This window comes from Chrysochloris asiatica, unplaced genomic scaffold, assembly GCF_000296735.1.
Source record: "Chrysochloris asiatica unplaced genomic scaffold, ChrAsi1.0 scaffold00074, whole genome shotgun sequence".
Taxonomy (NCBI): Eukaryota; Metazoa; Chordata; class Mammalia; order Afrosoricida; family Chrysochloridae; genus Chrysochloris; species Chrysochloris asiatica.
Window position 1 is genome coordinate 2,095,945 of NW_006408592.1, and position 26,735 is coordinate 2,122,679.

The 26,735-nt window shown below is 38.9% G+C and overlaps 1 protein-coding gene across 1 annotated transcript in view; it reads right to left on the bottom strand.

Moving 5' to 3' along the window:
• Nucleotides 1-250: 250 nt before the first annotated feature.
• CCDC83 (coiled-coil domain containing 83) overlaps nucleotides 251-26,735 on the bottom strand; it is an 89,093-nt gene continuing 62,608 nt past the window's right edge. The window contains exons 6-9 of the mRNA XM_006865011.1: nucleotides 11,924-12,045; nucleotides 9,455-9,534; nucleotides 8,614-8,816; nucleotides 251-412 (exon numbers count right to left, since the gene is read on the bottom strand). Of these exons, the coding sequence (XP_006865073.1) occupies nucleotides 251-412; nucleotides 8,614-8,816; nucleotides 9,455-9,534; nucleotides 11,924-12,045 (567 nt within the window). The remainder of the gene's footprint in view (nucleotides 413-8,613; nucleotides 8,817-9,454; nucleotides 9,535-11,923; nucleotides 12,046-26,735) is intronic.

Sequence of the window (26,735 nt, forward strand, 5' to 3'; positions counted from 1 at the left end):
CATGAAGTTTTACTCCTAAAAGTGTACTTTCATTCTTTGCATTTATGCAATGCCATTACATGAAAAGCTGAACACTTGGAACTTTGATTTTAAATGTTAAGCATAGCCTTTAGAAATAAATATGCCTAAGGGTATTCTCACAATTGGTTTAAAAATAGACCAAAGTGTAAATCAAATGGGCAAATGATATATTTCAGTTTGCAAAGATCCTTGACAAGGAAAGGTCGGTTTTACTTTGCAGCTTTCAGTCTTAGAGAAAAGACTTCACCATCCTATATGTGATGAGTCTTTGTGGACTGCTGACATCTTCATAGAATGTGTCTGGAGTTTCCTTCTCTTGAAAATGAATGGGCATTTTCTTGCTCTCCACAGTCATGAGCTTCGTTTCCAAGGGGCCCAAGTTTACATAATCCTATTTTGAACAGACAGAAAAGAAAAGGTTATTCAGTAAATTACCAGCCTTGACAGATTAGATTTTCTTTATTATGCTTGGACTTTATCTGATGGATTTTATTGCCCTCCTAATTGCTCAACTATTGTATGACATAAGAAATAGGAGAGCCTGTAAAATAAAAACAACTCAGAAAACTTCTATTTTCAAAGGAAGTGTTGGTATATACATATGTATATATGGCCCTCTGCTGGAAAGCAGAGCTTTCCATATTATTCAAGAATAAAAACATTGATCCACTAAAGTCATTTTGATAATAAATATTTTAATGCTGACTAATTTTTCATTGACCAACAATTTATTGACCATGAATTCTATGCTTTTCACAGAAATTTTGACTTCTGTAACATTGTGGGTTAATGCACTGAACTGCAAAGTCGGTTTGAGCCACAAGTTGGTGGTTCAAGCTCACCTGCTGCTCATTGGAAACAGGGTCACTATGGGTTGGAACTGACTCAATGGCACTAACAACAAAAATAGATAAAACTTAACTATATATTGCTAAACTATCAGTATGAGACATCAACAAGCAGAACTAAAAGTCTGATTTTTACTAAAATCATATGAAAATAATCTAATCTACATTACATCCCATAGTCAACCCCAAATTGAATTAAAACAGCTCAGGATCTACCCAATGTCCGTTCCTTTGGAAAGGCTTCCTGGATTCTGCCAGGCAACCAAGAAAATATAATGGAAAGATCATGTTTAATTCCCAAGTCTAAGTCTTACAAAGCATTGAGGCTTTCATCTTGGTATTTGGGACTGTTTGCTGTGGGGACAGTTACCCAAAATAAACTACTCCCAGTGTTGTCAAGGTCATCCCTACAAGACAGAAGAGAATTAGCCAATAGGGTTTCTGAGACTATAAACCTTTAAAGGAATACACAGCCTCATGTTTCCTTTTGGTTACCAGCCCAATGCTTAACCCTGTGTGCCACCAGGGCTTCACTGGGGAGACAGTGACACTAGGGATGGAGGCAGAGACGATGATGTGGACAGAAGGAGCAGCTGGGGATTTTGGACTCGGAGGGAGAGGGGCTGTGTGCTGGCTGCTGGGGGGCAGGCATGCGGGGGTGTACCTTTTGGTTGTTTGATGATGCATGCAGGGGATTGTGATCATTGCAATGAAACAAAATGCGATAGGATGAATGTAATGTTTACCCATGTAAACTAACACATAATTCACAATAAAAACTTAAAAAAAAATAATAAAAGTGTTAAAGAGCAAAGCTGTCAGTTTGAAGAGTAAGGTGCACCTGACCCCAAGCCTTGGCATTTTCAATTCCTCAAGCATGTGAAAGTTGGCCAATGAATAAGGAAGACAGAAGAATTTATGTATGTAAATTATGGTGTTGGAGAAGAATATTAAAAGTACCATGGACTTCTAGAAGAATAAACAAATCTGTGTTGGAAGAAGTACAGCCAGAATACTGCTTAGAAGTCAGGATGTGAGACTTTGTCTGTTATACTTTGGACATGCTATCAGGAAGGACCATTCCCTGAAGAAGGACATCATGCTTAGTGAAGTGGAGGGCCAGGGAAAAAGATGAAGATCCCAACTATATGGATTGACAGCAGCAATGAGCTCAAATGTACCAATTGTGAGGATAGCACAGGACTGAGCAGTGTTTCATTTTGTTGTGTATAGGGTCACTGTGAGTCAGAACTGACTCCATGGCACATAATAACAATAACATATTCTTTTCTGAATCTGGTTTGAATGTCTGCCAACTCCCTGTCCATTCACTGCTGCAACTAATTTTGAACTATCTTCAGCAAAATTTTACTTGCATATGACACTAATGATATTGTTGAATGAGTTCCACGTTCTGTTGGATCATCTTTCTTTGGAATAGGCACAAACATGAATCTCTTCCAATCGATTGGCCAGGCAGCTGTCTTTCAAATTTCTTGGAATAGATGGATGAGCACCTCGAGTGCTTCATCGTTTTATTGAAAGATTTCCATTTGTATTCTGCAATTCCAGTGTCTTCAGTGCAGCTTTGACGTCTTCCTTCAGTACCATCAGTTGTTGATCATAGGAAATGGTTGAACATCAACCTTTTTTTTTTTTTTGGTACCGTGGCTTTGTGTATTCCTTCCATTTGCTTTTGTTACTTTCTGCATTATTCAATATTTTGCCCATGGTTGGTGGTAGTTATGTGTCATTGAGTTGATCTGACTCATAGTGACCCAGTATTGGATTTCTGAGGCTATAAATCTTTGCAGGAACAGAAAGGCTCATCTTTCTCTGGTGAAGCAATTGGTAGATTCAAACTTCTGAACTTGTAATTAGCAGCCCAGCTAACAATTCACTACACTACCAGGGCTCCTTATTTTGCCTGTGGTTGTTCTTAAGTGCCGTGGAGTTGGTTCTAACTCATCGCAACCCTGTATAGGGTTTCTGAGGAGTGACTGGTGGGTTTGAACTGGTGACCTTGCAGTTCAAACCAATTTTGCAGTCCAGTGCATTATCCTGTAGCACCACACCAGGACTCCCATAGTATCCCTCAATATTTCAAATTAAGGCTTGAATTTTTCTTCAGTTCTTTCAGCTTGAGAAATGCTAAGTGTGCTTTTTCCTTTGCTCTCCTAATGCCATATCTTTGCGCATTTTATTAGAATACACGACTTTGTTTTCTGGCACTGCCCTTTTGTTGAACTCTTTTACTTCATGTTTTTTTTTTCCCCCATTTGTTTTAGGTCCTCTACATTAAAAAGCAAATTTCAGAGTCTCTTCTGACATCCATTTTGGTTTTTCCTTTATTCCTGTCTTTTTAATGACCTGGTTTCATGTATGTTGTCTTTTATATCATCCCACAATTCATCTGGTCTTATGTCATCAGTGTTCAATGTATCAAATCTATTCTTGTGTTGATCTCTAAGTTTTGGTGCTTTATACTCAAGATCATACTTTGATGCTAATAATAACTTTTTTTTGGCTTCAACCATAACTTCCAAATGAAGAATTGATGGTCTATTTTGCAGTTGGCTCCTGGCCTTGTTATGATTTGTTGATGACATTGAACTTCTCCTTAGTCTCTTTCCACAGATGTAATTGATTTGGATTCTGTGCATTTAATCCATCCATCGTTAAAAAAAAAACAGCAACAACTTTTCAAGATCTCTCCTGAAGTACAATGCTGTCACTAATAAGAAAATATCTATACACATATTAGGAAGACCAGTTTATACAGCTATTACTCAAATTTATGTGCTAATACTAAGCATGAGGAAATTGAAGACTTCTACTAACTTCTGCAGTCTGAAATTGATCAAACATGCTATCAATATGCACTGATAATTGCTGATAATTGTGGAATGAGAAAGTTGGAAACTATGACCTGGGTGAATGAAATGACACTGTAGATTGAGTGCTAGAATTTTGCAAGACTGAGGACTTAGTGAATGAGTTTGATGGCTCTGGGAGCTAGATGTTGGGCTCTGTAGGCTGTTACCTGAAAGACTGGCAGCTCAAAACCACAAGGCATTCCATGGAAGAAATATACACTGTCTCCCTATCTACGAAGTCTTTCAATGAGGAAGACTGCCTGTGTTGGAGTTGACTCCATGGCAGTGAGGTTGTCTGTTTGTTTTAAGGATTTGTTCAGTGCAAATATTTTTGTCAGCATCATAAATGGTAACTATACCTGTGGGCCTCACCAGATGGAATACTATGGGGTTTATAAATGATTATATGGAACAAGTGTGGCCTGGGTAGGAATACAAATTTTATGAAAGTATATAAATGTTTCTCTAATTTTGCTGATAATTGCAAATAGAACTTTTCAATATTTGTATTTTAAATCATAGTTTCATTTTCTCTATTAATTAATAGAAGAGGACTCTTACTTTTTTTCCAAGACCAATGACTTTTTCATTGAAAATACTTTTTTTTAGATAACAGAAAAGAAAACTATATACATAGCCATCATACATAGAATACACAGGAATCAAATTGGCTACATTTGTGGAAAGAGATGATGGTAATGCTCACTACTGTCAACCAAACAAAGCCAGGGGCTGACTGTAGAACAGGCCATCAATTGAAGAAAATTAAAACAAATCCATGAGAACCAAAATATGGCCTTGAGTATATCCTACCTAAATTTAGAGACCGTCTCAATAATAGATTCGATGAATTAGACATTAATGACTGGAGATCAGAAGAATTAGGGATAACATCAAGAATATCATAAATGAAGAAAGCAAAAGATCATTAAAAAGATAGGAAAGAAAAAACAAACAAAACAAAATGGATGTCAGAAGAAACCCTGAGACTTGCTCTTGAAAGTAAAAAAGCTAAAGCGACTAGAGCAAATAATGAAATAAAATAGCTGACCAGAAAATTTCAAAGGGCAGCTTGAGAAGAGAAAGTCAAGTATTGTAATGAAATATGCAAAGTCCTGAAGGTAGGAAGATAATATGGAAGAACACACTCAGCATTTCTCAAACTAAAAGAACTATAGAAAAAAAAATCAAGCCTTCACTTGCAATATTGAAGGAAGTTATGGAGTCCTGGTGTGGCACTTTATGATAAACATTGGACCGAAAGGTCAGTTTGAATGGCAAGGTTGGTGGTTCAAACTCACCAGTTGCTCCTTGGAAACCCTATACGGGGTCGCCATGAGTCAGAACTGACTCAACGACACTTAACAACAATAACAACGTGGGCAAAATATTGAATGGCACAGGAAGCATCAAAAGAAGATGGAAGGAATTCTCAGAGTCACTGCACCAAAAGAAATGGCCGTTGTTCAAGCATTTCAAGAGGCAGCATCTAATCAAGAACTGAAGGCACTAAAGGAAGCAGTCCAAACTTCCCTGAGAGCTTTGACCAAAAGAAAAAAAAAGGCTCCGGAAATTCCAATTGAAAATTTTCAACAAACTGATGCAATGCTGGAGGCCCTTACTCATCTATGCCAAGAAATTTGGAAGACAGTTGCTTGTACAACTGATTGGAATAAAATCCATATTTATGCCCATTCAAAAGAAATGTGAAAAGGAGAAATACTGCATAGGACCATTATTATAAAGGACTAAGAAAAAGAATCCATACTAAAGTGGGGTGGGGGGGATTCTTTGCTGGTTACCAAGATGCGGGGGTGTGGTGAGGGGAAGGTGGAGCACAGAGTAGGGAATAGACACAGGATAGTTTAGGTGATGGGGAGTGGGGCAATATACAAGAAGGGGGAGGAAAATGGAAGAACAAAGTGGATGGGAAAACAATTAGGTTTGTATGGGCTAAGTGGGACAGAGGTAAAGAATGATGTATGCACAACCTTGGAACAACAAGGCCCTGGGATGCAGGGATTGAGACATGGTTGGAATGGGCAAAAGGGGGAAAATAATGTTAAGATGCTTGGCTGTCTTTTGAATCTTGGTTTCCCTTACATACCACTATAAAATAGACACTTGAGGGGGAGAGAAAGGAATAGCCAGAAATATCACCATAGACAGCTTGTAAATTCATCATCTGCCTATAACTGATTGGAATACCTAAAATGGGGATACGACATGTCCAGTGAAGGAGGCTTCCTGCGGAGCATCTGCATTACATGAGGGAGAATCCTGAACCCCATCCAGAATCTTCTGAGGTGGGAAATTTACACTTGAAAGGACAAGCAGACCAGCCTGGAGTGGCTAGAAGAACAGAAGATATTTCTTGAAAGAAAGACCAACTGGAAAAATACAAAACAATAATGGCAGTCCGACTGATTACTACAAAAGCAAGCAAGTTGCTTGCCCAGGAGACATCAAGGCAAGTGGTTGGGTCCCCTCAGGGCAAATCCCCTGCCAAGACTAAGACTCAGTGGTAATTCACAAGTAGACATGCACTCGGATTGGTGACCATGTTGGTCACTGATAAGGGGAAGTGAGGGAAAAACAGCAATGAAGCTGTGAGCTAAGCCCTACAACATTCAATAGTCTCCTTTGAACCCAGGTAGAGACCTGGTTGGTCAGCAGTGTGGCAAGACTTGGGGACTCTTGGGTCTAGAGTCAGTGACATAGCCACAGAGGACTAGAGTGGAGAATGAAGCATCCATCTGATAAGAAGAGAGGGTATATGCACAAGAACACCCACACTTGCAGATAATACCCACTTGACTTGGCTTCAATGACTGGATGATCAGAGCTCAACAAGAAGAAGAAAGAAGAGGAAAAAAGAGTAATCTGATACAATTTGATGAACTTGACCTACATCTATGGATGCAGTAGTTCAAAAGAGGGAACAAATCTTTACAGCAAGGATCATTCCCACCACCACCCCCCATACACAGAGTAGATAGAGATGGGCAACATGGACATTGGCTACCCAAAATGTAGGGCCTACAAGCAAGAAGTGACTGGCTTACAAGATTTCAGGAACCTAGATTCAGAAGGTGTGGAGGAAGGTAGAATCTCCACTGAGTAGTATCCAATTTGTCTGGGCAGGGCTGATGAAAAAAGATGGGGATAGGTCTCTTGTGGTACAATATTGAATAATAGCTATCAGGATTGACTGTGAGGGTTGGAAATGTAAAGGCAGACATTTTGTAGCAAAAGGAGGGGAGTGATTGACTTTGCAGTCCAGGAGCAGAGGTCCCTGGGATCATCAAGGAAGAAAAGCAGAGTTTGAAACCCTACCCAGAGAAGCAGTGACGCTAGGGATGGAGGCAGAGACAATGACATGGAGAAATGGAGCGGCTGGGGACTCTGGACCCAGAGAGGGAGAAGGGCTATGTGCTGATGACCAGGGGGCAGACTTGATTGGTTGATGATGCATGGCAATGAAACGATATATGATAGGATGAATGTAAAGCTAATGTTCTCCCATGTAAACTATCACATAATTCACAATAAAACATTAAAAAAAAATGAAATGTGACCCAGTGGAATGTGAAAACCATCAAACGATACCATTAAGATTACATGAAAGTAAAATTTTGCCGAAGATAACAAAAAATGGTTGCAGCAGTATATAGACAAGGCTGCCAGAAATTCAAGCCAGATTCATAAGAAGACTTGACAGAAGAGATAACATTGTTGATATCAGATGGATTTGGGCTAAAGGCTGAGAGTACCAGGAAGAAGTTTACTGTGTGTTATTGACTACACAAAGGCATTCAACTGTGTGTATCATAACAAACTATGGATGACATGGTGGAGAATGGGTATTCCAGAATGCTTAATTGTACTTACGAGGAACCTGTACATTGAACAAGAGGCAGTTGTTAGCACAAAACGAGAGTATATAGAATGGTTTAAAATCAGGATAGGTGTGCACCAGGGTTGTATTCTTTCACCATAATTATTTAATCTGTAAACTGAACAAATAATCTGAGAAGCTGGATTATATGAAAAGGAACATGTCATCAGGACTGGAGGGAGACTCATTAACAACCTGTGATATGGTACAACTTTGCTTGCTAGAAAGAAGAGGACTTGAAATACTTATGAAGATCAAAGACTATAGCATTCAGTATGGATTGCACCTCAATGTAAAGAAAAAAAACCCCTCATAGTAGGATCAATAAATAGCATCATGATAAATGGAGAAAAGATAAAAATGGTCAAATACTTCATTTTGCATGCATCCACAACAATACTCATGGAAGCAGCAGTCAAGAAATCAAAGGAAGTATTGCATTAGACAATCAAAGTGTTGAAGAGCAAAGTTGTCAATTTGGGAACTAAGGTGAGCTTGACCCAAACCATGGTATTTTCAATCACCTCATATGCATGTGACAGTTCAGCAATGAATAAGGAAGACTGCAGAAGAATTGATACATGTGAATTATGATGTTGGAAAAGAATATTGAAAGTACCATAGACTGCCAAAAGAGCAAACACATCTGTCTTGAAGAACAGCCAGAGTATTTCATAGAAGTCAGGATAGCGAGACTTCATCTCTCGTACTTGGTACTATTCTTAGGAGGGACAATTCCTGAAGCAGGACATCATTCTTGGAAAAGTGGAGGGTCAACCAAAAAGGGGAGGAAGATGAGACAGACGGACACAGGGGCAGTAACAATGGGCTCAAACATAAGAATTGTGAGCATGGCACAAGACTAGGCAGTGTTTTGTGCTGTTGTACATAGGGTCACTATGAGTCAGAGCCAAAGCGAAGGCAGCAACAATTCTATTAGAAGTCAAAGTTGTGCTCAAATGTAACTTACCTTGAAATCATGCTCATCTTCATATAGTAAGTATTTCATTTCAGAGGCTCCAAACTCTGTGTATGAGTCATCTTCTTCATCTATATTCAAATGGATCTCTCTGATGCTTTCCTCATGACTAACAGGTGAAGCACTGCCCTCACTGGGTGAACTTATCATGTCTTTGCTTTTTAATTGTTCCTGTTGTAACTTTAACTTTGCTTCTGGAATTAACACAAAGAAATTATGTGTATATTTTGAACATACTTTGTCACATTTGAATTTGAAAGACATTTGAGAATTAAAAATGTAGAATTCATTAAAATGTAAGTGACTCCCACTTTTAGAAACTAAGTTGTATTTCCTTCTGTTAGCTAAGTTTCAGTATTCATATGGAAATGTATATGTGTGTCAGAATTTTGGTTGGCTAAATTGCACCCAAATCATGCCAGTGTGGACAACGCCCCAGCCATTATCTATTGAATTCACTGTGGAACTTTGATTTGACTTTGAAGTAGGACTGTTAAAATGGGACTACAGAGAGGAGGAAGATAGGTTATGACCGACTCTGCAAGAAGAGGAATGTGAAGGATCTGGCATGGGTAGCTCTTGGACTTGAGGTACCTGCATATTGTGGTTTCTCAATCCGTGTTTGTTTAATTGAAAAAAAAAAAAAAAAAAAGGTTCATCATCTTATTCTTGTCCAGAACGACTGAATTCTCAACAAAGAGGTAGAAAAGGCCATTGCCATAAAATATATAATACAGATCTTATTTCTTTAACTTCATAGTATAAAAGCTCTGGAATAATCTGAGATTATTCTTCTGGACAAGAATAATGATGATGAACAACAAAATAATACCATTAAGTATATCTGGAAACTCCCAAGCAGTTTCTTCAGGTGGTATTTGCTGTCCAGCAGCTTGAGTAAGAAACAGCTTCCTAAAAGGACAAATAAGAAAAGTAATTTGTCAATTACCAAATACTGTCCTATATACTTATTAGTGTCTGCTAAATGCTGGAAACTTCGAGGTGGAAAGTGAGACATCGTTTCTACCCTTGAGGTTGCCTCCAGAAAACCTTCCTTGCCTCCTAAGCCTGAATCAGGTGCTGTTTGTCTCTGTCTTACACACTTCTTACACTATGCTGAAAATCTGTCCTTTTTTCCATATTCACTGGAGACAGTTCACTTCTATTTCTTGTCACTCTGTTGTTGTTTCTGTTGTTAAGTGCTGTTGAATTGGTTCCTACTCATAGTGACCCTGAACAGGGTTTCTGAGTAACATCTGGTGGGCTTGAACTGCTGACCTTGTGGTTAGCAGTCCAGTGCTTATCCTACAGTGCCACACCAGGACTCCTTTCATCACCCAACTAGGTACTATAAACGACTGAATTATCAACAAAGAGGTAGAAACGGCCATTGCCATAAAATATATAATACAGATCATATTTCTTTAACTTCATAGTATAAAAGCTCTGGAATAATCAGATTATCCTTCTGGACAAGAAGAATAATTGAGGGTTTACATATGTTCCTGTTTCTTTATGCAGATCTTTCTAAAATGTCCCAAACATTTGCATCAAGAGTTTACAGTCTAGCCAAACAGCGGACATTGAACAACTTATCTTCAAGTGTGATGAATGGTGGTTACAAAGGGAAACTTCAGAGTGCCATGGAGACATAGACCAAGGGCACCTAACCCAGTTGTTTTAAACATAGCCCATGCTGTTTTTTTGTTTTCCCCTTGGGTAGATTTTGATTTTATCACTCTTAACTCAGAAGCAATGCTAAGCATTCCATTGACTCCCACTAGAGAAAACCAACTCTTAAAACCCTGATGAACAATGATGAATTTCACTGAAGATTCTGTGGGGAAAACTGAGAGTGAAGTTAAATTGCACACTACATAGCAAACGATGAAAATGTTTCTCCTTTCTCTTCCCATCCTTGTCAAGTTCTCTCTGGCCAATGATAGAATTCCCTTTTATTTTAATTATTATTCACATCCATGTTGTCTCCAAATCAAATTTGCCAGACTATGCTGACTGAAGCAGAGAAGTGGGGCTGGCAGTTTGGAAGGTAGTTCTTTCCTACAACTTGGCCAGTACAGAAAAGAGGAAAGTAGACAGCAGGTTAGCAGTGGTTGGAAACCACAGAGCCAGCAATGGCTAGTAAAGATTAGACAGAACCACAAAGAAGACAGCAGCAGCAGATGGCAAGGATTAGAAAGGGACAGGCGTGTGGAGCTGGAGATCTGGTCATAAAGAGGATTATTGGCAACAGAGAATATTTCCTGCTGGAAGGCTAATGAAACACCCACCCCAGGGGCTGTCAGAGACTTGGAATATAAGAGCTCAGTGATTAAAAAAAAAATCAGCCTGACCTGCTACTTTATCTAAGCATATGATTGAGGCAGGGAGGCAGGGGTCCTCTTTCTCTCTATTGCCCTGTTGGTGTTGGTGTTGCTATTAAGTGCTGTCAAGTTGGTTCGGACTCATAGCGACCCTGTGTAAGGTTTCTGAGGAGCAACTAGTGAGCTTGAACCACTGACCTTGCAATTCAAACCAACCTTGCAGTCCAGCGCATTAACCCAGAGCACCACACCAGGACTCCTATACTGCTCTACCCAGCCTTTACTTTATAATGTAATTGTATTATCTCCAAGTCTCCAGTCTTCTCCTGACTGACACTCATCACCTAACCTAGCAAACAGTCCATAAGTTACCAGTATCCATCCTCTTTGGCACACTTTAGGGAGTTTGTAAATAAATTCTTTTTTGCATTTCAGTGTTTTCCCACACCACACAAGCAACAGGAGCTACTTGGGTAAGAAAAATTTCCTGGCTCTTCCACTTTATTCAACTTAATATCTGATTTAATTTCTAGACTCTGAATTTTCTCTTCTGGAAAGCAGTTTGACTTCTACATTAATCATCAAAGCAAAATAACAATTCTGGAATTCACAAGGTAACTAGAAGCCCAGAACACTTTGCAAAACATCTGGATGGTTATGCTAACTCTGCACCACACATGCCTTCTACTGCATCGTAAGGATTTTTTGTCTATGTCCCCTGTTGTCCTGTAGGTTTCTGAAAGTTAGCAGTTGTAATACTTCTGTTAAGTATTTCCTCTTATCACTATAGTGGATTGCTTGAAAAAACACATCAAAGCTTACACTATAATTTTTGTGAGTTTCTTATTAACTATTGTACTGTAGCTGGAGCATTGAAGAATTAAAATTAAGACAAAACAAAACAAATTTTTTTTGGGTAAACTTTCACAGATACAAATGTTTACAGAATACTTTCTAGATATGTTTATGACTTTCACCTGGATATGTTGAGATCCACAAGTCTACAGTTGAATAATTGATCCAAAAGTACCAAATTTTCTTCTTCCAGTTTATGAATGGCATTTTCCAGTTCTTCAACTTCCTTTCTGTGAACTGCAATCTGTTCCCAGAAGAAAATGGATGTTAGTACTTATTGACTTAGTTGTTTAGTTTTTTTTTAATTTTACCTTTTATAAGAAATTCAACACCTAAAATTGTATTTAGCTAAGGGAAATATCTAGCACATATTACTGATTACTAGATGTGAGGTTTACATTAAGCATACCTAAAGTAATTTATGTAAGGAGCTCTGGTAGCATAGTGGTTATGATTCAGGCTGCTAACCTCAGGGTCACCAGTTCAAAACTACTGAAGTGGTGCTGCGGAAGAAAGATGAGGCTTTCTGATCCTGTAAAGATTTACAGCCTTGGAAATTCTATGCAGGGGCTCTATGAGTCAGAACTGACTCCATGGCACACCAACACCACCAAAGTAACTTATCTACAGGTTTTCAGACTACTGTTTTGTGCTAATGAAGTGATTCAGGTGGAGACTGGCTAGGTCAGAAAGGCCAACTGTAATATAAGCTAACCTTAGGGGCAGTGGACTGATTCAGTCGATCTTGGAATTATAGTAAACCCCATAAAGATTCTAGACATACATGTTCCAGGGCTTCCTGATTGGTGAAAGACATCAATGCACATGGGAGGGTAGTGCATCCCTTTTGTGACATGAAGCTCCATGTTGGAACTCAGACTTTGTACTATGCATTTCTTCGTTTGTATCCTTTTTGTTATAATAAAACTGTAATCATAAGTATAGTACTGTCCATGAGTTCTGTGAGTTTTTCCTCACAGAAGAAATCAGCAGACCTAAAGGAGTAGTGGGGGCCAACATGTCAGAAGTGAGAAGGCCTGGTAACCTCTGAGTTCATGACTGGTAGCCTGAAGGGGGCGAGAGAACTCCAAAGTTTGTAGCCAGCAGGGCCTCAGTTCCTGGCTGGCATCTGGAAAGGTAGTGGTAAAAAAACAAATTTATAGCCAGCGATTCAGAAGTGAGGGTGAGACATCCGTGGTTTGCATCTGAGGTCTTGGTAGGACATGACAGTCTGAAGGTCTGTGCCTTTTAACTTATGAGATCTAGCCTAGCTCCAGGTAGTTAGGATCCAAGGAAGAAGTGCTGCATATGTTTTAACATCTGTTAAAGTACAAGTAGAACAGAGGGCAACAGGTTGATAATAGGTTTATTTGGGTTTTTCAACATATATTTGGTGTCAGAAAAGTAGGGCTTTGATTTTTTTCCCTTACACTGAGGTTGTTTGGTTCTTCCTCTGTAAGAAGGCATGGATGGGACTCTTTTCTAGGTGCTCAGCCAAAATTATTTGCATGGTTAGGTAGTTATCACAGGATGGCAAAACTTGTCCTTTCCTACCTTGCAAAAACACTGATGCTATATGAGTTGGAGATAGAGATAAATAAGAATACATGGATAATTAATTTAGCAATATGGAATATTAGGAGCTGAGTGTCTAAGGTTCATTATAAGCAACACAGTAAAAACTAATAACACTGGAAATAATATTATAGTATGGTGTTTTAAAAAAAGAGAAATACAAGCCTTTCTATTAGCCTCTATAATACAATTACGTTTTCTCTGAGTAGTGGGGTAGTTCTGAAAAATAACAAGGAGGTGAAATGCTGTTCATTTATTCAATTGCGTTGTATGCCTACTATGTGACAGGAGTGAATTACGTTTAGGAACAAAATATCAACAAGATACAACAACAACCTTCTAGGGTCTCATAGCCTAATGGAAAAGAAGATGATGGAATCAGAAAACAATGTGCTAAAAACTGCAATGGAGACTGTGAAGGTGATCAAGCAAAGAGGAGTTCATTCTTATTCCTGCCAGGTGTGAAGGGGATGGAGAGGATTAATGGAAGGCCGTGGTGGTGGTGTACCAGGGAGTTGGTTCCTACTCATAGCAACCCTGTATAGGGTTTCCAAGTCTGTAACTCTTTATGGGAGCAGAAAGCCTCATCTTTCTCCCATGGACTGACTGGCACATTTGAACTACTGATTTTGTGGTTAGCAGCCCAGTTCATAATTCACTATGTGACCTGGGCTCCTAGATTAATAGAAGAGATGGCACCTATTCTAGATCATGGAGAGAGAGTGGGAACAACGTAGGTAGATAAGAGAGGATATGTTCTAGGCAGAGGAACCACATATGCAAAAGGCACAACTACTTTGGCTTGACTAGATCCTAAGTGGGAGTTGGGGAGAAACAAGAAGGAAACTGGAAAAGTAGGGAAGAGCCAACTAATGCCAGAAAGTCTGAATATTATTTTGCAGGTAATGGAAGGTCATTAACAGACATGTTGTTGTTAATTGCTGTTGAGCTGATTCTAAGTCATAGCTATCCTGTACAAGGTTTCCAAGGAGCAGCTGATGGGTTTAAACCATGAACCTTGTGGTTCACAGTCCACTGCTTATCCTACAGTGCCAAACTAGGAGGCTTAATAAACATAGCAGGCTTAATAAACATTTACTGAAGAAATATAGCTAACTCAGTTATGAACAAAATGTGCTGGTTCTGTTTCAAGAGTTCTCATCAATCTTTTAGAATTGTATTTTAATGACTTTTATCTAAAGAAGACTAGGTAGTGAGAAGGATATATAGATGAATGCTACTAGATAAAACCCCAATTTACCTCTCTGCCCACCCAAAGAAGTATAAGTTATTTAGGTTGCTGGGTCAGGTGGTGCTCATAGAGAGAAGTTAGGCCCACAGAGGAATTAGACATAAGAGTATATAGTGATAGGTTGGTGAAACTATTAGAAAGATAAACTGGAGAAAGAATGAGATGAAACAGGAAAGGCACAGGGATCTAGATTCTGTATGCCTTTTCAAGAGTTGTCAAGAGTAACTGAGATGAATACTTAGAAGAAGATGAGTGCTTGGAGAGTTTGTGCTTTGGAATTGACAATCTTGAAGCATTTGGTATATATATTACCACATGTGTCCGATCTTGTTTGATCCCAGAAGCTAAGCAGGGTCGGGCCTGGTTAGTACTTGGATGGGAATACTAGGGGCTGTAGGCTTTTTAGGAGTCCTGGTGTGGTGCTGTGGGCTAATGCGTCAGACGGCAACATTGTGTGAACTGCAAGGTCAATGGTTCAAGCTCACCAGCTGCTCCTTGGAAATCCTATACAGGGTCGCTATGGGTCAGAATCGACTTGACAGCACTTAACAACAACATCATTTATAAGATGTTTGAATTCTCACTATGAGCAAGGCTTTGTGCTAGATGAAGAAGGATACAAAAGCGAATAAGGTATGGACTCTTCCAAGAAGAGAGTTTATTATCTAGTTTATAAAATAAGAAAAAAAGCAGTGTAAAACAATATCAGTGTCATAGAAAAGGCTCAAATATTGCCAGTGGCTTGGAGTTAAAAAGGGAAGCATTTATTACTTACTTTCCTCAAACAATTTTAGCAAAACCATTTAAGTCCCTATTACTACATTACAAAGTTAGGGGTTGGTGTTTTAGGATGTTGAGAGATAATCAACTTGATTACAGGCTTGATGCCCTAAGGAAAAGTTTATAATTTTGAATGGTCAAAGAATAAAAAAGAAATTATAGTTAGAAATGTAAACAGAAGGAATTAATAGAACATTTGGAAATATTTGACCTACAGGCTTGGCATACGTGGGAGGAAGTACACACAGTACTTGGTGTCTTTCCAAAGTTGGGAATGAGGGCTCTTTTGGGCAATTATATCCAACCTTTCAGGTTAAGGGTATCCTTTGACATTGCTACTCTTGTTGTTGTTGTTGTTATGATGTGCCATTGAGTCACTTCCAACCCAGAGCAACCCTGTGTAGGGTTTCTGAGGAGCAGCTGGTAAGCTTGAACTGTGAATCTTGTGGTTTAGACCGAATATGCAGTCCAGTGCATTAGCCCACAGCGCCACACCAGGACTAAATAAGGTTCTCACCAATTGCTAGCCCTGTCTCAGTTTATGAAACATTATTAAATGAAAATTAGTTCCTTTTCATAAGCCTTTGGATTTCTGGAGTAAAAAGTAAAAAGAAAGAAGTGGAGAGCCACTTTTCCCTTCCATCTTCCCTCCTACCATCAAAAAAATTTTCCAAGGTAGATACTGGGAAGGGTTATTTAGTTGAAACTATTGTAAGTCCCAGACCTAGGATCTTAAATAAAATATATATTCTTTATGTATTCCCCTGAAAGACCCAACTTATCCTTATGATTGCTCAGATCTGAAAGTCCGATTGCTAACCTTTATATCTTTTTGTCTAGTTTCTCTGACTTTCCATTTGTTGAGCTGGTCTAAATCATTTGCCAATTTCAGTTTTCTGAAGCATGCTAAATAAAACCATGAAAGTCATGTGACAGAGTGATTCTGTATCCTTTCCAGAGGCCTAGTAGAACTCTTCTATACAACCTTCCCAATATCAAGTCTTCTTTAAATAAAAGTTATGAAAATACAATGTTCATTAAGCTCTTGGTTGTTGTTGAGAAATAGTTCAATGGAAAACTATTTTCAGCAGTTCCATTAGTAAATATCCCTTGTTACCCACTCTAAACCATTCCCAAAGAAATTAATTGAAATGTATTGCCCTATTTCCAGGCAATTGTCAATTCTTGTGATAGTACCTGTAGTCAGAAATGGCTTACATTAACTCTGAGTAAATTTAATAAGGCTAAAATGAATATTTATTGAAACAAAGAGACATTAAATTAAGTTTCCTTAAAATTATTTGTCCTTTGTTCAAAGTTCTTTTTGTTCATGATTCAATTAAACTCAATTTTTTGCCTTTTAATTCTAATGAATTGTGGGAAGTAAAAAATAAAATATAATTTGTGACTTATAAGTCAAATACACATTTTTTTTAGACATTACTCCTAAACCTAAGGCTCATTAAAGGAGCTCTGGTAGTGTAGTGGTTACAAGTCGGTCTACTAACATCAAAGTGAGCAGTTCGGAACTACCAGTTGTTCTAGCAGAGAAAGATGAGGATTTCTGAGCCTGTAAAGATTTATAGCCTCGGAAACCCTATGCAGGGTTGCTATGAGTCAGAACCAACTTCCACGGCACACCACCATCACCACCACCAACGTATTAACTCATTAACACTCTTCAACATGCTTATGACACAACATTGCTTTCTGAAAGCATTGAGGACGTGAAGTACTTACTAATGAAAATCAAATAATACAGCCTTCAGTATGGATTACAATTCAATGCAAAGAAAACAAAAATCATCACAACTGGTCCTATAAACAATATCATGATAAATGGGGAAGCTATTGATATTGCCAAGGATTTTGTTTTACTTGCATTTGTAATCAATGCTCATGGAAGCAGTGGTTAAGAAATCAAATGATGTATTCCATTGAGTATAAATCTGCTGTAATACATTTCTTTAAAGTGTTAAAGCGCAAAGTTGTCACTTTGAAGACTAAGGTATGCCCGATCCAAGCTATTGTATTTTCAATTGCCTCATATGCGTGTGAAAGCTGGACACTGAATAAGGAAGACCAGAGAAGAATTGCTGCATTTGAATTATGGTTTTGGCAAAGAATATTGAATATACCATGGACTGCCACAAGAACAAACAAATTTGTCTTGGAAGAGCTGCAGTCATTATGTTCCTTAGAAAGGAGCATGGCGAGACTTTGTATTACGTAATTGGACTTGTCATCAGATGTAACCAGTTCCTGGAAAAGGACATCATACTTCATAAAGTAAAGGGTCAACAAAAGAAGAGGAAGACCCTCAATGAGATGGATTGACACAAAGGTGCAACAATGAGATCAAACATAACTATTGTAAGGATTTCATAGGACCAGGGAGTGTTTCATTTCATACAGAGGTCACTATGAGTAGGAGCCGGCTTGATGGCACCTAACAACAACAAAAAGATCTATGACCTCTTATAGGATTTGAATGATGGAATTATTATGATTAGATCATATCACTGTGACAAGATTATAACAAATACATCGTTCCTTAATATTCTTTAACTATTGAGTTCACCTTGAGTTTTTTAATCATTAATATTTGTTTTTTAAATTGGTGATTCATTCTGATTATTTTGTGGAAACTACAGTTCTCTGCATTATGACTTTATATTGTTGATGTTAAGTGCCATTGAGTCGGTTCCGACTCATAGTGACCCTATGTAGCATTTCCAAGAAGTGTCCAGTGGGTCTGAACTGCTGATCTTTCAGTTAGCTGTTTACTGCTTATCTTACAGCACGGCATCAGAATAACATGACTTTATATAGGCAGCTTAAAAGAAAATGTCACAGAATTTTATTAAAATTTAAATTCTTGTTTCCTAGACTCAACAACTCTTGTCAGTCAATTGTTGTTAAGTGCCATGGACTGTTTTCTGACTCATAGCGATTCTGTATAGGGTTTTGAGGAGCGGCTGGTGGGTTTGAACACCTGATCTTGCAGTTAGTAGTTCATTGCTATGCTGTTGAGGTTGTTAAGTTCCATTGAGTGGGTTCTGACTCATAGAGACTCTATATAGGGTTCCCAAGGAGTAGATGGATCGGTCAGGTGGCATCATTGATGGACTCAAGTGTGGCAGCGGTAGTGAGGTTGGCCCAGGATCGGATATTGTTTCATTCTGCTGTGCATGGGGTCACTATGAGTCGGTTCCGACTCGATGGCACTTGACAACAACAAGGAGTAGCTGGTGGATTTGAACCATCAACCTTGTGGTTAGCAATCTAGTGTTTATCCTATAGCACCACACCAGGATTCCATCCAGTGCTATTGAGGGCATGGAAATGTGAAGAGTATAAGCTGATAATGGCATTTTTGCCTTGGGTTTCTGGGTAGAAGGTGAAACAGGCAACATAGGAGGAGAAATTTAATGAATCCTGATATAGGTATGTTACATTTGAAGTGTCTTTGGAAAATCCATATGGAAATAATTGGCAGACAAATGAAAATGTTGAAGTGTCTTTGGAAAATCCATATGGAAATATTTGGCAGACAAATGAAAATGTAGATCCTGAGATGAGCACATACAAGTTAGTGCTGTTGTTGTTGTAAAGTGCCATAGAATAGGTTCTAACACATAGTGAGCCTGTAAGGGTTTCTGAGGAACAGCTGGTGAGCTTGAACCATCAACCTTGCAGTTCAAATGGCTTTGCAGTCTGACGCATTAACCCACAGCGCCACATACATCTCTAGTATGTTTCAGGATAACTTGCTAACAAGAATTTCCCAATAGGTAGTGAGTTTTCTCTCATAGATGGCATTAAGGTTGGGTGGCTACTTGTATGGATGTATAGGAAATTTCATGTTGTGAAAGGGTGATTGGGTCAGTTCAGTTTAAAAATGTACTGCTGTCCTCAGAGATCAGAGACCATCTGCTACCAAACAGAATTCAACGCAAGTGAATGCCAATTGAAACTGAAACACAAATTCACTTAAAGGTGGGTAGTGACACTATGAAGATTTTAGTTTAAACCAACAAATAGACAAAAGACCAGCCTAAAATGAAATAGGACTGAAAACATGATACCTGAATTTGATTGTCAACTAATATTTATGAAGACGGATTATACATTTATGAGAATGGTTTAAGGGAGGAATCCAGGGAAGCAATTTTATTACTTTATATATAGTAAAAATTATTAAGATAAATAAAACTGCTGAATTTCACCTCTTCATTCTCTTTTCTTCTGCTTAGGTGTGTTAAAAGCAGTACTGGTGGATTACGATTTGGTCTGTATACCACAAGGTCAGCAGTTCAAATCTGCCAGCTGATCCACTGGAGAAAGTCTAAGGCTTTCTGGTCCCATAAAGATTGACAATCTGGGAAATCCTACCCAGGGTCACTATGAGTCAGAACCGACTTGAGGGAATACAGCAGCAACAGGTATGGAATGGTTAAACAGTATGAAATGGCTAAAAGCCATCTAAAGAAGAAAAGGAAAAAATTCACATTCATATATTTTAAATTACATATCAGGTCATCATTTCCTAAACAAGATTTAACTGTTGGCTTATAAAAGAGTAAGTGTAAGAAACTGAGATTTAATGTTCATTCATTTCATATGTTCATTTAGGAAGCCATCAATGTATTGAAGGTGCAGATAAGGTGAGGGAGCTCAGGGAAGGGTGTGTATTAAAAGTGTTCAGGATTACACAGTGTCTTGGAGAGTTTAAGAAACGTGTATCAGTTCAAAGGGCAAAAGAAAGGGGTCTCCTGGAGAAGTAGACAGAGGAAGCATCTTGTACCATGCCAAGAAGTTTGGACTCTTATACTGTAAGCAATGGAGAGTCATTTAAAGATTATAAGCAAAGGACTGACATGTTTTAGAAAGATGACTGTGAGACGGTGTGGAGAACTTTCTTCTGTGGGAGAAAAAAAACAGTTAAAATGTCATGGAGAGAGTCTGGGGAAGCAAGGAGGACCTGAACCAGGATAGTGGTGAAGGAGTTAATGAGAAGTGGTCAAAAGTAGAAATGATGAGAATTAAATGGCCTTTTGGATATGGGAAGTGAAAAGGACATTTCTAAGATAACTCCAAGTTTTTGACTGAGGTGACAGCATAGTGGTGGGGTACTGAATAGAGACAAGGAGAAGAGGTGGCTTCGAGGAAAGGGTAAGGCAGTGAAGTCAGTTTTGAAGTTTGACATTTCTGTTGTTCATCACCCGAAGTCAAACATCTGGTTATTAGATATGTGGGCTTGGCACCCGGACTTGAGATCAGATTTCATCTGGAGGGGATGGTTTTTAGGCGTGTGTGTTGGTTCTCTAGTGCTGCTATGACAGAAATGCCACAAGTGAGTGCCTTTAACAAATGGAATTTTATTCTCTTACAGTTAGTTATTGTTGTTGTTGTTGTTATGTGCCGTGGAGTCGGTTCTGATTCATAGTGACCCTGTGCAGGGTTTCTGAGGCTGTAAATCTTCACCAGAGCAGAAAGCCTCATCTTTCTCCCACGGAATGGCTGGTATTTTCGAACCGCTGACCCAGAGGTTAGCAGCCCGATTCGTAACCACTATGCTACCAAAGCTCCTTCTCTCACAGTTTAGGAGGCTCGAAGTCTAAATTCAAGGTATGGGCACTCGGGAAGGTTTTCACTCTCTGTCAGCTCTAGGAGAAAGTCTTTATCTCTTCTCAGCTTCTACTTCTTATGGTGTGGCCTCTGTCTTCTACCATCTCTCCTTGCTTGCTTGATTGCTTGCTCAGTCTGTTCTTTCATATCTCAAAAGAGAATGCTTTAAAACACACTCTACATTAGCACTGCCCCATTAACTTAAGAAAATCTTTTCCCAAATGGCAATATAACCACAGGTATCATTCACTGCCATCAAGTCAATTCCAACTCATTGTGACCCTGTATAAGGTTTCTGAGACTGCAAATTTGTATGGTAGCAGGCAGCCTCATTGTTCTCTTGTGGAACAGTTGGTAGGTTTGAACCACTAACCTTGAGGTCAGCAGTTCAATGCATGAAACTGCAGGACTAGGGGTTAGACTTTGCAAGACAATTCCAATGGGTACGGTTCAGTCCATAACATTGTACAATATAATTACCATTCTCAGGCATTCCTTCACTGGGTTGTCACCAGTATTTCCTGTCTTCTTATTACAAGTTTATTTCCTTGTTTTGCTGGAGTGCCATTGTTTGGTGTTGTTGTTGTTTGTTGTATCAAGTTGGTACCAACCCATAGCGACCTTATACACAGCAGAACGAAACACTGCCTGATCCTGTGCCAACCTCACTACTGTTGCCTCGCTTGCGTCCATCGATATGGCCACTTGGCTAATCCATCTTATTGGGGGTCTTCCTCTTTTTCTCTGACCCTCCACCTTATCAAACATGATATCCTTCCCAGTGACTGGTCCCTCCTGACAATATGTCTGAAGTATGAGACACGAACTTTGGCCATCTTGGCCTCCAAGGAGCACTCTGGCTGCACTTCTTCCAAAATGGATCTATTGGTTCTTTTGGCAGCCCATGGCACTTTCAATATTCTCCTTCAACACCATAACTCAAACGCATCAATTCTTCTACAGTCTTCCTTATTCACTGTCCAGCTTTCACATGCATATGAAGTTATTGAAAACACCGTGGCTTGGATCAGGCGCACCTTAGTCCTCAAGCTGACATCTTTGCTCTTCAACACTTTATAAAGGTCTTGTGCAACAGATTTGCCTAATGCAATACATCCTTTGATTGATTTCTTGACTGCTGCTTCCTTGAGTGTTGATGGTTGATCCAAGAAGAATGAAGTCCTTGACAACTTCAATCTTTTCTCCGTTGATAAGAATGTTGTTTATTGGTCCAGTGGTGAGGATTTTTGTTTTCTTGACATTGAGATGTAATCCATACCGAAGGCTGTGTTCTTCACTTTCAGCAAGCAAGGTTGTATCATCTGCATATCACAGGTTGTTATGAGTCTTCCTCCAAACCTGATGCCATATTTTTCTTCATATAACCCAGCTTCTCGTATTATTTGCTCAGCATACAGGCTGAATAAGTATGATGAAAGAATACAACCTTGTTGCACACTTTTTAAATTTTTAAACCATTCAGTGTTCCCATGTTCTATTCTAACCACTGCTTCTTGGTCCGTGTACAGATTTCTCAGGAGCACAATTAAGTGTTCCGGAATACTCATACTTCACAATGTTGTCCACAGCTTGTCATGATCCACACAATCGAATTCCTTTGTGTAGTCAATAAAGCACAGGCAAACATCTTTCTGATAACCTCTGCTTTCAGCCAAGATCCCTCAGACAGCAATGATATCCCTCGTTCCACGGCCTCTTCTGAATCCAGCTTGAACCTCTGGATGTTCTCTGTCAATGTATGATTGTAGTCGTTTCTGTATTACCTTTAGCAAAACTTTACTCACATAAGATATCAAAGAAATTGTCCAATGATTTCCACATTCCGTTGGGTCACCTCTCTTTGGAATGGGCACAAATATGGATTCCTTCCAATCAGTCGGCCAGATAGTTGTCTTCCAAATTTCTTGGCAGAGATGCGTGAGTGCCTCGTGTGCTGCCTCACTTTCTTGAAATATTTCAATTTTTATTCCATCCATTCCTGGTGTCTTCTTCTTTGCCAATTCCTTCAATGCATGTTGGTCTTCTTCCTTCAGGATCATTGGCTCTTGATCTTATGCTGCCTCTTGAAATGGCTGAACATTAACCATTTCCTTTTGGTATAGTGGCTCTTTGTATTCCTTCCATCTTCTCTTGATGCATTCTGCATCATTCAATAATTTGCCCAGTGCACCTTTCAATAACGAAAGCTGAGGCTTGAATTTTTTCTTCAGTTCCCCCAGCTTGAGAAAAGCTGAGCATATTCTTCCTTTTTTGCTTTTCTGATTCCAGATCTTTGCACATTTTATTGTAATATTTGGCTTTATCTTCTTGAGCTGATCTTTGAAATTTTCTGTTCAGCTCTTGGAACTCCTCATTTCTTCCATTTGCTTTAGCATCTCTATGCTGGAGAGCAAATTTCAGTGGTCTCTTCGGACATCCGCTTTGACCTTTTCCTTTTTTCTTGTCGTCTCAATGACTTTTTGCTTTCTTCATGTATGATGTTCTTGATGTCATCCCACAACTCTTCTGGTCTTTGGTCTTTAGTATTGAATGCATCAAATCTGTTCTTCAGATGATCTCTAAATTCAGGTGGGCTATATTCAAGGTCATATTTTGGCTTTCATGGACTTGTTTTCATTTTCTTCAGTTTCAGTTTGAATTTGCATATGAATAATTGATGGTCTATTCCACAGTCTGCCCCTGGTCTTGTTTTCACTGATGATATGGAGCTTTTCCTTTGTCTATTTCCACAGATGTAGTCAATTTGATTTCCATGTATCCCATCTGGTGAGGTCCATGTGTATAGTCATCTCTTATGCTGTCTAAAGAAGGTATTTGAAATTAACAAATCATTGATTTTGCAGAGTTCTATCATGTGTTCTCCAGCATCATTTCTATCACTAAGGCCATATTTTCCAATCACCAGTAATTCCAATCACCAGTAATGATCAGTACATCTTGATTGCATGTGTGATCAATTTCAACTTGAAGGTGTTGGTAGAATTCTTCTATTTCATCCTCACTGGCTTTAGTGGTTGGTTCGTAACTTTGAATAATAGTATTAACTGGGCTTCCCTGCAGGCACATGGATATTATCCTATCACAGACAACATTGTATCTCATGACTGATCTGGATATGTTCTTTTTGACAATGAATGCAATACCATTCCTCTTCAATTTGTCATTCCCGGAATAGTAAACCATGTGGTCATAAGATTCAAAATAGCTAATACCACTCCATTTCAGCTCATAATGCCTAAGATATCGATGTGTTCCATTTCATTTTTGACAACTTCCAGTTTTTCCAGATTCATACTTCGTACAGTTCATGTTCCGATTTTCAATGGATGTTACAGATGTTTCTCTTCATTTTGAGCTTTGCCCCATCAGCAAATGAAAGTCCCGCAAACTTTTCTCCCCTGGCTTTACTCCATTCGTGTCATCACAGTCAACTCTACTTTGAAGAATGAGTTCTTCTCCATTAGCATTTTGAGTGCCTTCCAACCTAGGGGCTCATTTTCCGGAGTTAGGTCTGACAGTGTTTCTCTGCTATTCTTAAGGTTTTCAGTGACTAAATATTCAGAAGTAGTTCCTCACTCTTTCTTTCTAGTCTGTCTTTGTCTGGAAGCTCATCTGAAACCTGTCCACCATAGGTGACCCTGCTGGTATTTAAAATACCAGTGGCATAGCTTTCAGAATCACAGCAACTCACAAGTTACGATAGTATGACAGACTGACAGACAAGTGGTGGCTGTTTGGTTTTAAGTGGAAACTGTCACTTTAAATTTCGAGGAGATCTGTGGGCATGCGTAGTAGAACCCTCCAGGGGTAGGGGTGGGGTGTCTATTCGCTCAGGCATCCTCTCTAGTCACCAGACTGGAGGTGTAGCAAGAGAGCAATGAACAAATACCAACAAAAAGAATGTCTACACCTGTGTCTCCGCGGTTCTGTCAGGCATTCTTGGCTGTTCTGATCCTTCCCCTGCTTGGTCTCTCCCAAGATGGCGGCTCCAGGAGCAGCTGAGTACATTGTTAGGTAAATTATTTTGATTTTTGTTTTTCTGCTGGGTAGCTTTCCATTTTATTAGTGTATCACAATTTTGTCATCATATTTTAGTTGAGTAACACAAGGTCAGTGGTTCAAATTCACCAGCCACTCCTCAGAAATCCTATACAGGGGTCATTTTCAGTTGGAACCAACTTGATGGCGCTTAACAACAACAACAGTTAGGTAAGTTTTTAACAAAGATTGAGAGGTAAATATTTCAAGCTCTTGCATTTCTCAAGATATTCATTTTGCACTTAATATAGTTTAGCAGAGTAGAGAATTGCAGTCTGAGAATAATTTTCTATCTGAACTTTGCTGTTAAAAAGCTGGATGTCAGCATAGTTCTTTTTCCTTTGTAGGTAACTGGCCACACCCCCTGCCATCTCCCACTGGAAACTTTTAGGGTCTTACTTTTGTTCTTTGTATTCTGAAAATTCATTTCCTTCTATTATTTCATTGATAATTCCCTTCCCTATATTTTCCCTTTCCCCACCCTGGAATTCCTATTAGTTGAACATTGTACATCCTACGTTAGTATTCTAAATCTTACTTTTCTTTCTAGTCTTTTTTTTTGGAATTGTAGACTTCACTGTTCTAAGAGATTGCTCTCTGTTTCGTGTTCTATATTTTTATCTAAAAGCATCTTGTTTTCTAAATAAAGTAACTTCTCTGATTTTTTTTATGATATAAATACAAGACCTTTTCGAGTTCCCTGTATTTTCTTTTCCTTCCAGGCACTGTTTTGTTGTTGTTTACTTTGTTCTGTTTTTGTTGTTAATCAAGTTCTTGTTGTTGTTGTTGTTAAGTGCTGTCGAGTCGGTTCCGACCCATAGCGACCCTGTACAGGGTTTCCGAGGATGTAAATCTTTACGGGAGTAGAAAGCCTCATCTTTCTCCCGTGGAGCGGCTGGTAGTTTCGAACCGCTGACCTTAAGGTTCGCAGCCCGATTCGTAACCATTAGTCCTGAGTAAATACCTCTGTTCTGTGTTAAGGAAATGGTAGAGGGTGATGGGGATGTAGATGTTCCCTGTTCAGACCATGAAGTAACCCTCTTGTTTTCGGTTCCAGTTCCATCATCTATAGTACGTGAAGACTCTGAGCTTTGGGATTCTCCCAGGTTTCCAGTAGCAGATTGAGTTTTTCACATCCTGTGTAGTTTTTCACTTCTCTCTTACAACATCTGGACCAAAGATTATCTGCCTGTTTCATCCAATAACATGCTTTCACATCTGCTTTGTATCTTCCAGAAAATTGTTGAAACTTCATTTGCTAATTAACTCCTCCTATCCCCTTTGTTGATGAATTCCTTTTGTACATCTATAGTTTTCTTTCAGTGACGTCTCAGAGATACAGGAGGTAATCTGCCATCTCTAGCCACAACATAATTCACAAAGGTTTCAACATAACTGCTTCCTTCATCCAATATCTAACAATATCTAAGCCATATATATATATATATATATATACACACATAAGGAGTCCTGGTGTGGTACTATAGGATAAGCACTGGTCTGCATGGTCAGTTTTTTTGGTTTATTTTGTTTCGAAACTTACTATTCTTTATTTCATAGAATAATAATTCTAGTCATGACGCTTAAAATCTACAAGTTGCCTATCCCTGTCTACTCTGTGTGTGGAGGGGGTGGGA